Source organism: Mauremys mutica, chromosome 1, assembly GCF_020497125.1.
Source record: "Mauremys mutica isolate MM-2020 ecotype Southern chromosome 1, ASM2049712v1, whole genome shotgun sequence".
Classification (NCBI taxonomy): Eukaryota; Metazoa; Chordata; order Testudines; family Geoemydidae; genus Mauremys; species Mauremys mutica.
In genome coordinates this window covers 268,183,285-268,195,711 of record NC_059072.1, presented here as the reverse complement: position 1 = coordinate 268,195,711, position 12,427 = coordinate 268,183,285, and the positions used below count along the sequence as shown (strand labels likewise).

General features: G+C 49.7%; 1 protein-coding gene and 1 long non-coding RNA gene across 4 annotated transcripts in view; one reads left to right on the top strand and one right to left on the bottom strand.

Annotated features, from left to right (window-relative positions):
* UGGT2 (UDP-glucose glycoprotein glucosyltransferase 2) overlaps window positions 1-12,427 on the bottom strand; it is a 244,554-nt gene that overhangs the window by 210,416 nt on the left and 21,711 nt on the right. For 2 of the 3 annotated variants that reach the window (XM_045009671.1, XM_045009679.1), the window contains exons 6-7: window positions 6,478-6,574; window positions 2,468-2,540 (exon numbers count right to left, since the gene is read on the bottom strand). In XM_045009671.1, coding sequence (XP_044865606.1) covers window positions 2,468-2,540; window positions 6,478-6,574 — 170 coding nt within the window. Of the gene's footprint in view, window positions 1-2,467; window positions 2,541-6,477; window positions 6,575-9,545; window positions 9,685-12,427 lie in introns of those variants that run through there. The other variant, XM_045009688.1, reaches the window with a different exon arrangement.
* On the top strand, window positions 9,777-11,425 carry LOC123366343. Its single transcript, XR_006578042.1, has 3 exons — window positions 9,777-9,947; window positions 10,408-10,503; window positions 10,915-11,425. It is a non-coding gene; the product is annotated as an uncharacterized LOC123366343 (long non-coding RNA).

The window sequence follows — 12,427 nt, the reverse complement described above, 5'->3', positions numbered from 1 at the left end:
TGGTGGTCTGTCTGACGTGGCAACTGAGGGCTGGCATGATGTGAACGCCCCATGCATTCCAATATGGCCATTGGGTTGGCCACTGGCTCTGCTGCCAGGCCAGTGCTGAAGCCGCTGACCGCCCTCCAGAGCTCAATCACGTTGTCTGGGCGAGGGGCTGAATTGTGCCTCCAAGCCTGAGACGTTGTCCATCTTTGGCGACCGGGGAAGTGCTGTGGAGGTTTGAGTCTGAGGGCTCACCGTCGGAGACTGGCGCTGGGAACAGTCCAACTAGTGCTGGGGGTAGGGGAGGCGTCGTCGAGCCAGAGAGCGCCCTTGAGGTCTCGGCAACAGCGACTGACAGTGGGATGAGGACCGGTGCCAGGGATATGTGACCACGCCTGGGCAAGCCTCAGCATGACGAGGGGGATCGGGAGCATGGTGCCGACGGCTTGCAATGACAAGCTGGAGACCTGGACTGGCACGCACACCAAGAACGAGGTGACCTAGGGCTCTGTCTTGGCTCCGGAGACCATTGGCGCTCACCTAACTTGTGTGAGGCCTTGCCAGTGGCTTTCCCTCTGTCATAAACAGTTAGCTAAGGGTTAACAAGCAGTACCTGATGACCACCTGACCAGAGGACCAATCAGGGACAAGATATTTTCAAACTCTGTGGAGGGAAGTTTTTTTTTTCTGTTCTTTGTTTTAGAGAGTCTCTCTTGGGAGTTAAGGGAGTCCAGACATCTTAATCAAGTCCTCCCAGGTTTCTGCAGTATTGTTCTTCTATTCAGTCTAGTGAGTATTAGAAAGGCGAACTAGTATTTTTTTTACTTTTATTTCTGCATTGGCAATTGTGTGTTTTGCTGAAGTAATCTCTTTATTTCTATTGCTGTACTTTGCTTTTACTGAGAAAGAAAGGAGGAGGGGGAGTTCTCTCCAGGTTTATAATTTAGACTCTGTGTATTGTTCCATCCTGGTCTGACAGAGATAGTGTACTTTCTTTTTTTGTTCTTTTTAATAAATTCTATTCTTTTCTTTGGACTTGGTTAATTCCTTCTCTTGTGGAGATTCAAGAGAAGGGGAGGGGGGGAGAGTGAGTTCCTCCTGAGGTTGATTCACAGAGTTGAATCGGTGTGTATCTCTCCAGAGTGGCTAGGAGAGAGGGAGGGGGGAAGTGGGCTGCTTCCCTGTGTGTAAAGAGTCAGGGAGATTGAATCTGTGTTCCCCAGGGAAAGTTGGGGGAACAGGCAGTGTGTCAGACACTTAGAAAACTGACTGGTGGCAGCGTATCAGATCTCAACTAGGATTTTAGTTTAGGGGAGTCCATGCAGGTCCCCATCTTGTGAACCCAAAAGCTCCAAGTGGGGGAGAAACCTATGACACCCTCACAGGAAGCCATAGCCGATTCCTTTGCCGCATGCGGTATTGGATGAGGTGGAGGCGCTTTCAGTTCTCCTGGTGCTGGGCCCTCGGAGGGGGTCGGCTGAGACATTGGCCTAGGCCTCTTACCGCTCCCCGGAGTTGGTGGGGGGTAGTTATGAGGGGAAGAACTCCCCACAGCTGAGCTCTTTAGCAGATCCTTTAGTGGGCGTGAGGCCCAAGCAGGGTCCTTTGCCCAAAGCTCCTTGGTCGGGCTTGGCCGGTGCCACCTTCTTAGTCCTTTTCTTCAGTACCGGCGGCGGGGATTGGTGCCGGGAGGACCCTGGTGCTGGAGGTGTGCTATACACTGAAGTTGAAGAGCTGGGTGCCGGATCGGGCCGCTCCATCTCCGAAGCTGGGCGCAGGGCAGCCTGCATCAGGAGTGCCCTGAGGTGCATGTCGCACTCTCTTTGTGTCCGAGGATGAAAGTTCTGGATGACAACACTCCCCAAGGCACTGTAGACAACTCTCGAGCAGGTCACTAACATGCATAGGCCTCTTACACAATGAGCAGAGCTTGAAACCCAGAGAGCGGAGCATGTCCTGCTGGGGGCAAAGTCCCCGATAGGACACTATCTAACTAAACACTTAATGGGTACTTAACCACTAATTAACAACGATTTAAACTATTTACAGGTGAAGCACAAGGCTAAACTAGACAAAAAACCACTGACCAATTGCGAAGCAAGGGACAGAGTCACTCCAACTGTCCCCCATGGGCGGTAAGAAGGAACTGAGAGGGCGCAGGGCCAGAGGCGCCTGATATACCATGCCATGAGTGTGGCACTCCAGAGGGCACCACAGCTGGGTATTGCTAAGACAAAAGTCTCCAACAGCCGAGCACGTGGGTGCGTGCACACCTACAATGGAATCAACATGAGCAAGCACTCAAAGAATAACTGATAAATACTGTTAAACAGTGAAGTACACAAATACACAAAAATTAGCCAATGTTGAGTCAACTCATTGACACAACAGACTTTCATATCATATGTCTGAACTTTTGTTTTACAAACAAAACAGCTATTTTACAAACAAAGAAGTTTAATTGTAAATTAAGTCAACTCACTTTAATTTGTCAAAGAGAAATCCCTGGACTTCGCCTGCCTCACCATCATCCTCTTCCGTTGTGTCATTTGTGGCTGAATACATGGAACACACATAAAACACAAAACAAGAAAATTATTGTGACGTTGCACTCCATACGATTTTATGAAAATATGCTAATGACTGTGAATATAATGTAACTGGAATATGCTTCATACAAAAGGTCTCTTGTAAGGTATCATTACAAATCTTATAATCTATGGAGTGTGGTCATCCTATTTGTATTAATGTATCATTCTTGTATCTGAAACTAGAAATATGAAATATAACTCTGAGGTCCTATTGTAATTATGCCGTGTGGGCCATTAATGGTGGCTTGGAATCTTGATGGCTCCCATCAACTAGGACAATTGGTTGTAGATGGCTCTGTTTACTTGCAAGCCTTCCTGGGAGTCAGGCCAGGAAGAATGAAGGCTTGGGGTTTCACAGGACATGTGACTATGTCACTTGGAACTGGAATCTATCTTAGACCTGATGCTTTTCCATTTAGAAGAGGTGGGGACCCAGAGAGATAAAAGATTCCCACCTTGTACCAAAGCTATATAAGGGGGTGGAACAGATCAAAGGAGGTTCCAGTGATGAGAAATCTCCTAGTTACCACCTGAGCTGGAGTTAACAAGAACTGTAGCAGGGGAAAGGATTGGGCCCATACTAGGAAGCAGTCCAGTCTGCGGAAGAAGCTTACTGGAACATCTCTGAGGGTGATATTTCATCTGTAATCAGTTTCTTAATGTATTAGGCTTAGACCTGCATGTTTTGTTTTATTTCGCTTGGTAACTTACTTTGTACTGTCTGTTATTACTTGGAACCACTGAAATCCTACTTTTTATATTTAATAAAATCACTTTTGCTTATTAATTAACCCAGAGTAAGTAATTAATACCTGGGGGAGCAAACAGCTGTGCGTATCTCTCTATCAGTGTTATAGAGGGTGAACAACTTATGAGTTTACCCTGTATAAGCTTTATAGAGAGTAAAACAGATTTATTTGGGGTTTGGATCCCATTGGGAGCTGGGTGTCTGGGTGCTAGAGACAGGAGCACTTACTAAGTCATTTTCCATTAAATCTGCAGTTAAGGCTACATTTTAGTCATGGGTATTTTTAGTAAAAGTCACAGACTGGTCATAGGCAGTAAACAAAAATTCACAGCCCATGACCTATCCATGACTTTTAATATATAACACTGACTAAAAATTGGGGTGGGGTGGGGAGTGTTGGGGGAGGGCGGCCTGGATGCTGGGGGGGTGGGCGGAGGCACGTGGCCTGGGACCTTTGGTGCTGGAGGAGGGGGTTGTCAGGCCAGCAGGCTCCCTACCTGGCTCCATGCCTCCCTCCCAGCAGCAGCAGAGTTTGAGTGTGGGAGGGGGCAGGGATACAGGATGCAGTGAGGTGGGCTCTGGGCAGCCCTTGCCTGGGGGTCTCCCCAGAAGCAGTGACATCCCTCTCACTCAGCTGCTAGGCAGAGGCGCGGCCAGGCAGCTCTGCGTGCTGCCTTTGCCTGCAGGCACTACCCCCACAGCTCCCATTGGCTGCGGTTCCTGGCGAATGGGAGCTGTGAAACCAGTGCTCTGGGTGGAGGCAGCGCACAGAGCTGCCTGGCCACGCCTCTGCCTAGCAGCTGAGCAAGAGGGATGTCACCGCTTCCAGGGAGACCCACAGGTGTTGCCCAGAGCCCGCCACACCCCACTCCGTGCCCAAACTCCCTGCCCCCTCCCACACCCAAACTCTGCTGCTGCTAGGGTTTGGGGGGAGCAGTGGTCCTAGACTGCCCCAGCAGCTGCCAGTGCAGAAATCATGGAGGTCACAGAAAGTCATGGAATCTGTGACATCCGTGGCCTCTGTGACAAACTCGCTGCCTTAATCATAGTTGCAGATGCTGGTGTTGAGCAGCCAGTGGCCTGCTCCTGGTGCTGAACTTACATGAAGGACAATGGGCTCCTTTCAGCCAATCAGACAATCCTGCTGCAGCCCAGCTGGGCTCATTAACTGGCCTCAAGTTTGAACCTGATAGCTCCTGGCTCAACTGAGGGAACTCAGCCTAATGGTTCCTGACACCCAGTCCTGACAGAAAGTGTTAAAAGTGGACTTCACTGTACATAGTAAAACTGCACATGTAGACTAGAAGCAACTATGTTTAGCATCATTTCAGAAAACCATGCTTAAAAACTAGGGTTGCCAACTTTCGAATGGCACAAAACCGAACACCCGTGCCCCGCTCCGTCTCCTGAGGCCCTGCCCCTAACCTGCCCATTCTCCGAGGCCCTGCCCCTGCTTGCTTCATCCCCCTTCCCTCCGTCACTCACTCTCCCCCACCCTCTCTCACTTTCACCAGGCTGTGGCAGGGGGTTGGGGTACAGGGGGGTATGGGCTGTTGGTTGGGGATGCAGGGTACAGGTGGGGTCAGAAATGAGGGATTCAGGTTACAGGCGAGGGCTCCAGGCTGGGGCAGGGGGTTGGGGTGCAGGGGTGAAGGACTCCAGCTGGGGGTGCAGGCTCTGGGGTGGTGCCAGGGATGAGGGTTTTGCGGTGCAGGAGGGGGCTCAGGGCTGGGGCAGAGGGGGTGCAGGCTCTGGGAGGGAGTTTGGGTACAGGAAGGGTCTGCGGGCTGGTACAGAGGATTGGGATGTAAGAGTGGGTGTGGGGTCCTTGTGACACTTATCGTGGCTCCCAGGAAGCAGCCACCAGGTCCCTGCCACCCCTAGGCACATGGGTGGCCAGGGAGGCTCCACCCGCTGTCCGCGCGCCCCCAGCTGCCACCCCCCGCAGCTCCCATTGGTTGCAGATCCCGGCCAATGGAAGCTGCAGAGACAGCACTCGGGGCACACAAGGACCTGGCAGCCACTTTCAGGAGCCATGCAGAGCTAGGGAAGGCAGGGAGCCTGCCTTAACCCCGGGCTCCCGCTGTGCCGCTGACCGGACTTTTAATGCTGTCGAAAACCAGATGCCTGGCAACCCTATTAAAAACTGTAGTCTTAATGGCTTTCTGAAGCAATGCTGAGTATGGTTGGTCCTGGTTTACATTTGCAGTTAAACATGAGTAGCTAAATCTATTGATAACACTGTCAACAGTGGGTAATAACTTTTTTAATATAAACCAGGACTCAAAGTCCACACTCCACACTCCTAGCACAAGATCAGATAGGAACTATTATGATTCTAGAGTTCTGAGCCATTACGCTAACCAGGCGACATGCACTGCTGTACCAGAAAAAGACACTGACACCTACTGCCTCCAAGAGTCAGTTTATTCTGTAAAGAAAGAATAAACTAATCATTAAATTCCTATTTATTTCAGTTAGTAAATGCAGCTAACAGCCAGTAATTTAGACATTTGCAGTTTAAAAATATTTTTTAAAAACCAAAAAAGTCAAATCATTAGAGAAGATAATCTCAGCCCTAAAAACAAGTTCCTCTCTAATACCATAATATCATTTAACATCTTCTCTCGTAACATACTACTAAGTACTAAAGCCATTTGTTTCAGCAGTATATGTCTCATTTCAGTCCCTGAAAATGAAATGTGCTTCAACGGGCAAATCTTTTCCAACCAAGGAGGTGAAGTTATTCTCATACGTATAAAAGTTGGTACCGAGACACTGTTACTAGATACTTCAGAGATGCCTTAACAGATAGAGATAGAATACTAAAATGATAAAGATTAAAGAACTCTCAACATACTAGGGAACAAGGAATATGGACTATGTTATGATGTATATCTTCAGAGAACAATAGCTACTAGTAAGTAATTCCCTATCCCCTAAACATTTTTGTCTATAAAAACTTCCATGGATATAGATTTTATGTTAATTCTCAATGCCCAAGACTACTTTTGACATATCCTGTACAAATAAACTATATATGTCAACAAAATTTAAACATATTCAGAGCATAACTATCTTCAAAATTCAAGAAGGTGCTAAATATTTTGAAATAGAGTCTCCAATAACACAGCACAGAGAACAAAAATATACCTTTAATCTGAATGTCATCCACTGCTTTGTATTCTGTACTCTTTATTGCAAGTTCCACACCATATCCAGACAAATACATTTTCCTGGAGCTTGGTTTCTGTTTGAACATATTTTAACAAGTGAAAAATATAACTTAAAAAAGTGCCCTTTATAGAAAATGTACGTCATCTAATCAAGTTTAAAATGTCATGAAACAGTTGTTACTTATCAATCCAAAACTGATATTTTCAATTATTGTTCACAATACAGTTTGTTCCATCAACCAGAAAAAAAAGAGTTACAAACCTGTTCCATAACTGTTGTTCTTCGAGATGTGTTGCACATCTATTCCACTCTTCGTGTCAATGCACCCAGCACGTGGCTGTCAAAAAAGACGGTTACTCACCTGCTTCTTCCGCCCCGGTGCTGGCACCGCTCTCCATCGCTCGAGAAGTCACCGGCACCGCAGCAGGTCCGCGTCCAGGCACCGCGGACATCATCGGGACTCCCGCAGTCAAGGCGCCGCAGATCGCGATCAAGATCCGGTTCCCGGCGCCGCCGGTCGAGCTCCCGCCGCCGCAGGTCGAGCTCACGGCGCCGTCGATCCCCTTCCCGGCACCGGAGATCTAGCTCCCGGCGCCGTCGGTCCAGCTCCTGGCACCACGCGGAACGAAGGTCCCGCTCGCCTCTTGCCTCCCGAGACGGCCGGCACCGACCTTCGGCACCGGAGGTTCGTCTCACGCCGGCGTTGGATGCCCGCCCAGGCGCCGCCACTGCTCCACCCTGGCCTTCAAGGGAGCCCTCCGTTGCCTCCCCTCAGGACAGTGCGGTGGACTTCAGAGCCGGGTCGCTTCCACCGGACCATGGACCCCAGTATTGGGGGCATTGGGTACCCTGGGCGCAATATGAGCAGGGGCCTCCCCCGCCACCCAGGCAGCCGGGCTCGGCACGGTCGGTGCCAGTGGCCACCATCAGTAGACCCCCCCCCGTCTCCACCGACACAAGCCGACACCCACGGCCCACCTTTAGGGCAGGACTCACTGCCACCAGATCGCCAGGCGGTGGAACAACAACAGGAAGAGGTGCTGCCGGGCCACTCCTCGTCCTCCTCTCCCGATGAGGCGGTGGCAGGGGCGTCGCCATCAGAGCCCCCTCCTACTGACCTCAGGGCGCACCAGGACCTTCTCCGAAGGGTGGCAAAAGCCATTAATTTGCCCATCGAGGAGGTCCAAGAGGTCGATGACCCTATTACGGATGTTGTGGGAGACGAGGCCCCCGTCAGAGTGGTGCTCCCGTTTATCCGCACCATCCAGAAGAACAATGCCACCATCTGGCAGTCACCTTCCTCCGTCACCCCCACGGCGACTCTCTCGTGGTCCAGTCAGTCAATGACCGCGAGCGTCACGGACAACCTGCCGCTGCGCCGAAATCCAAGGAGGCGCGGCGCATGGACTTATTAGGGCGTAAGATTTATTCAGCAGGAGGTCTCCAACTCCGCATCGCGAACCAGATGGCCCTATTGTCCAGATATGCGTTTAATATCTTGGGGTGCCTCGCAAAATTCAAGGAGCTGACCCCTCAGGACTCCCGCCCCGAATTCTCGGCGCTGCTGGAAGAGGGCAAGTTAACCTCCAGAACCCTGATTAAAGCAGCCGTGGACGCAGCGGACTCAGGGGCTAGAACGGTGGCATCCGGAGTGACGATGCGCCGCATTGCGTGGTTGCAGTCTTCCACCCTCCCACCGGAGGTCCAGTACACCCTCCAGGACCTCCCGTTTGACATGCAGGGCCTGTTTTCCGAGAAAACGGACGCCAGAATTCAGACCCTAAAGGACGGGAGGGTTGCAATACGGACGCTGGGCATGCACACGCCGGCCACGCAGAGGCGTTCGTTCCGTCAGCAGCCCTACCGACCCTTCAACCAGGCCAGGACTCGGCCGTTTAACAATCGCCGCACGGCCCCCTTCCGCCGTAGACCGTCGGGGGGGGGCGGCGCAACCAGGCTCAGGGCTCGTCCAAGGCTCCGCAGGCGCAGAAGCCGGCCTTTTGATGGGACGCCCGAGGATGGCCCACCACTCTCCCCCCAGGATCCATCCCTTTTGTTTTCGAATCACCTTTCCCGCTTCCTTCCGGCGTGGTCTGCTATAACATCGGACAGCTGGGTCCTCAGCACCGTCCAGCACGGCTACCGCCTACTGTTTATTTCGCCCCCACCCCACCACCCACCATCCCCGTCCCTCTTCAGTGCCATCGAGGAGGTGCCTCCCTGCAGGCGGGGCAGGGGATTCTACTCCAGATATTTCCTCATCCCCAAGGCGAAAGGAGGTCTCCGTCCCATCTTAGACCTCCGGGAGCTGAACAAGTACCTCTGCAAGCTCAAGTTTCGGATGGTAACCTTGGGGACCATTATCCCTTCCTTGGATCCGGGAGACTGGTTTGCCGCCCTCGACATGAAGGATGCTTACTTTCATGTGGCAATTTACCCCCCCCCCCACAGACGCTACCTGCGCTTCATGGTCAACGAGGCCCACTACCAATTTGCGGTGTTACCCTTCGGCCTCTCCACTGCCCCGAGGGTATTCACCAAGTGCATGGCGGTCGTGGCCGCAGCTCTCCGTCGTCGCGGAATCCACGTGTACCCATATCTCGACGACTGGCTGATTCGTGGTCGCTCTCAAGAGTTGGTGGCAGCTCAGGTGTCCGAGATACTGCACCTGTTCCGGTCTCTCGGCCTCCTCGTCAACGCCGAGAAGTCCCAATTAGTTCCGGCACAGCGCCTGGAGTTCATAGGAGCGGTCCTCGACTCCAACCTCGCCAGAGCCTGCCTCCCTCGTCCTCGACACGAGACTTTTCTCAGTGGTACCCATTGAGGGACTCCCCCTGCTGCCACGTGCCACTGCATGCAGGGAAAAGACCAGAGCCACCCCTTGCCTTCCTCCTTCTTGCCATAACTCTGATGAATTGGGGAAGGACAGTGAGTTGTGGAGTAGATATGTGCAACACACCTCAAAGAATAGTTATGGAACAGGTTAAGGAACCCATTTCTTCTTCAATTGATTGCACATATACATTCCATTCTCAGTGACTCACAAGCCATAAGACACGAGGCAGGATCAGAGTCTATTTCAATACATATTGGAGAATAACTCATTCCACCCTAGCATTGTCTCTGGAGACTTGAGCCACAGCACAGAGAGTGAGGCAAATGTAGGACCAAGTTGCCACTCTACAAACATCTGCAGTTGGAACTTGTGCCACAAAGGCTGCCAAGACTGATTGTGACCTCACTGAATGAGCTGTGACTCTGTTGGGTGGAGCAACATTAGCCACATTATAGTACATGAGTTTCCAGATGTGATCCAGGAAGAAATTTTCTGGATGGAAAATGATTGACCTCTTACTCTGTCTGCCTCTGATACAACCAGCTAGGAGGATTTACAAAAGTGACTGGTTCTGTTCAGATAAAATGACAAGGCTCTTCTGATGTCCAAGGTATGCAAATGATCTTCCTCCCTAGTTTTATGTGGTTTTGGGTAGAATATAAGCAAATAAATTGGCAGTTGACTGGAAAGAGGAAACCGCCTTTGGGATGAACTTTGGATAAGGACACAGGTAAATGTTGGCCTTAAAAAAAGAACGTGTATGGAGGTACCACCATTAACACCCGCAGCTCTTCTGGCCAAGTAATGGCCATCAAAAAATGCCACCTTCATTGACAGATGCAACAGTGAGCAGCTAGCAAATGGTTCAAAAAGGGGACCCATGCAACTTGACAATACTAAGTTTAAAGCCCATGGGGGAATAGGATCTTGAACTTGAGGATATAATTGACTACGCCCTTTAAAAACCTCGTGGGCATTTCACCAGAGAAAATAGAGCAATTAGGATGGAATGCTAAAATAGCAGCCAGATGTACTTTGATGGAACTAACCAACAAACCATGGTGTTTCAGGTAAAAGAAGTAGTCCAGAATATGCTGAACTAAAGAACTGGTCGGTGATACCTCGTTCTGGTGAGACCAGATGGAGAAACACCTCCATTTAGCAAGGTAAGCAGCTCTTATACAGGGCTTTTTACTATTTAGCAGGACCTCTTGAACATCTTTTGAGCAAGCTTGCTCTCTGTCTAGCTATGGAGCACCTATTCAGTTAAGTGAAGGAACCATAAGCTCGGGTGGAGTAGGCATCCATGATCCTGGAAGATCAAGTCCAAGTCTAGTGGAAGTGAGATTGAAGTTTCACTGACAGCTCCAGGACTATAAGTATGGGGCTATAAGTATGACTCTGGCCTATTCCTGTGTTACGTTTAGCAATACTCTGTGAATGAGTGGGATTGGTGGAAAAGCGTAGAGGAGCCTGCCTGACCAAGCAAGTAAAAAGGCTTCTGTTATGGACTCTGTGCTGTGAACCGGAAGAGAACAGAACTACTGACACTTTCTGTTGGACTTTGTTGCAAATAGGTCCACTTGGAGAAACCCCCACCACTGGAAGACCTATCTGGCCACATCTGGGCACTCAAACGATCTGCTCAGGTGGTCTGCAAGCAGGAAAGATGCTTCTAGATTTACTGAGATGGCAATACAGAGTTTCCTTCTGGACGGAGTAGAGAACAGTGGGCTCTCCCCTGCTTCTTGAGGTTAAACATTGCTGCCATGTTGTGAGAACTAGCAGGCTCACCAATCTGATAGCTTTCAGTTCTCTGACATTGGTGTGTAAAGCTAAGTCCTCTGAGGACCATAGAACCTGTATTTGTAGAAAACCCAAGTGGGCTCCTCATCCCAGAGCAGAAGCATCTGTCACTAGGGTGAGAGTTGATTGTGAGAGAGCAAACAGAACGCCTACACATCCATTGGCTGAATCTGTCTACCAATCTAGGGAGGTGAGGACATGGGAGAACACTTTTACTACTGAGTATAACTCAAGATCCACTTGTCCCAAGTAATCTGGGACCAAGCTCTGTGGAAGTGGGACAGACACTTTGCGAAGGTGAGAGGGTCTGGCTTATCAAAATGCCTACTTTGTGGTTCCTGGGTGTCTTAAGGGGCCCAGAGCCAGAGTCAGAGTAGTAGGAGTGGGAGGCCTACGCCTATAACCCTGGACCTCTTTTTTTGATAGGTCCTGCTGAGGAGGAGGAGCAGAATATCACTGTGTCTGTTGTGGCCGAGAGTGCTTCCTGACTGGAGCACGTATATACAGACCTAAGAACTTCACAGTGGCTCTAGAGTCAGTAAGTCCATGGAGCTTGCTGCTCGTCTGGTACAAGAATAGAGCAGGACCCTCAAATGGTAAGTCCTGGATAGTACTGTGGACTTCATAGGGAAGACCAGAAGACTGCAGCCAGGATGATCTACGCTTGGCCACTGCGGAGACCCTGGGTTTAGTTGCCGAATTTGCTGCCTCCAGACCTGCAGTGGAGTTCTCGTGCCCAGTCTGCCCTCATTGACCAGGTAAGAGAACTCCTGCCTAGCATTCTACAAAAGTAGCTCCCTGAACTTTTCCACAGAATCTCAAATATTAAAATTGTATCATCTCTACAGAGCTTGTTGGGTAGCAATATGGAGTTGCAAACCCCTGTCAAATAGATTTATTTAAGAGGAAAAATATGTATTTATCTGCACACCCATGTTTAACAAACCTCTTCATTTAAATGAAACTAAATATTAAAAGCAGTTTGTCCCAAGCTTTACAGCCCGATGAATAATCATTCTTAATAGTGTTATACAACTAAGTTCTGAGCAATCTTTGTGAACTGAAAGTAATTTTATCATATTGCACGTTTTCAAATACTGCCTGCATATCTGCAAACAATTAATTTTGATTTTTACATTGTATTAATTTTTAATCAAGAAAAATGATGGCAATTTTGGAATTACTAAATATTTTACATAAACCCCTCAGTGGAAAACTCCTGCAGCTAAGACAATGCAAAATGTTACTACTTCTTTTCCACTTTCAAAATCTATGTTAAGTGTT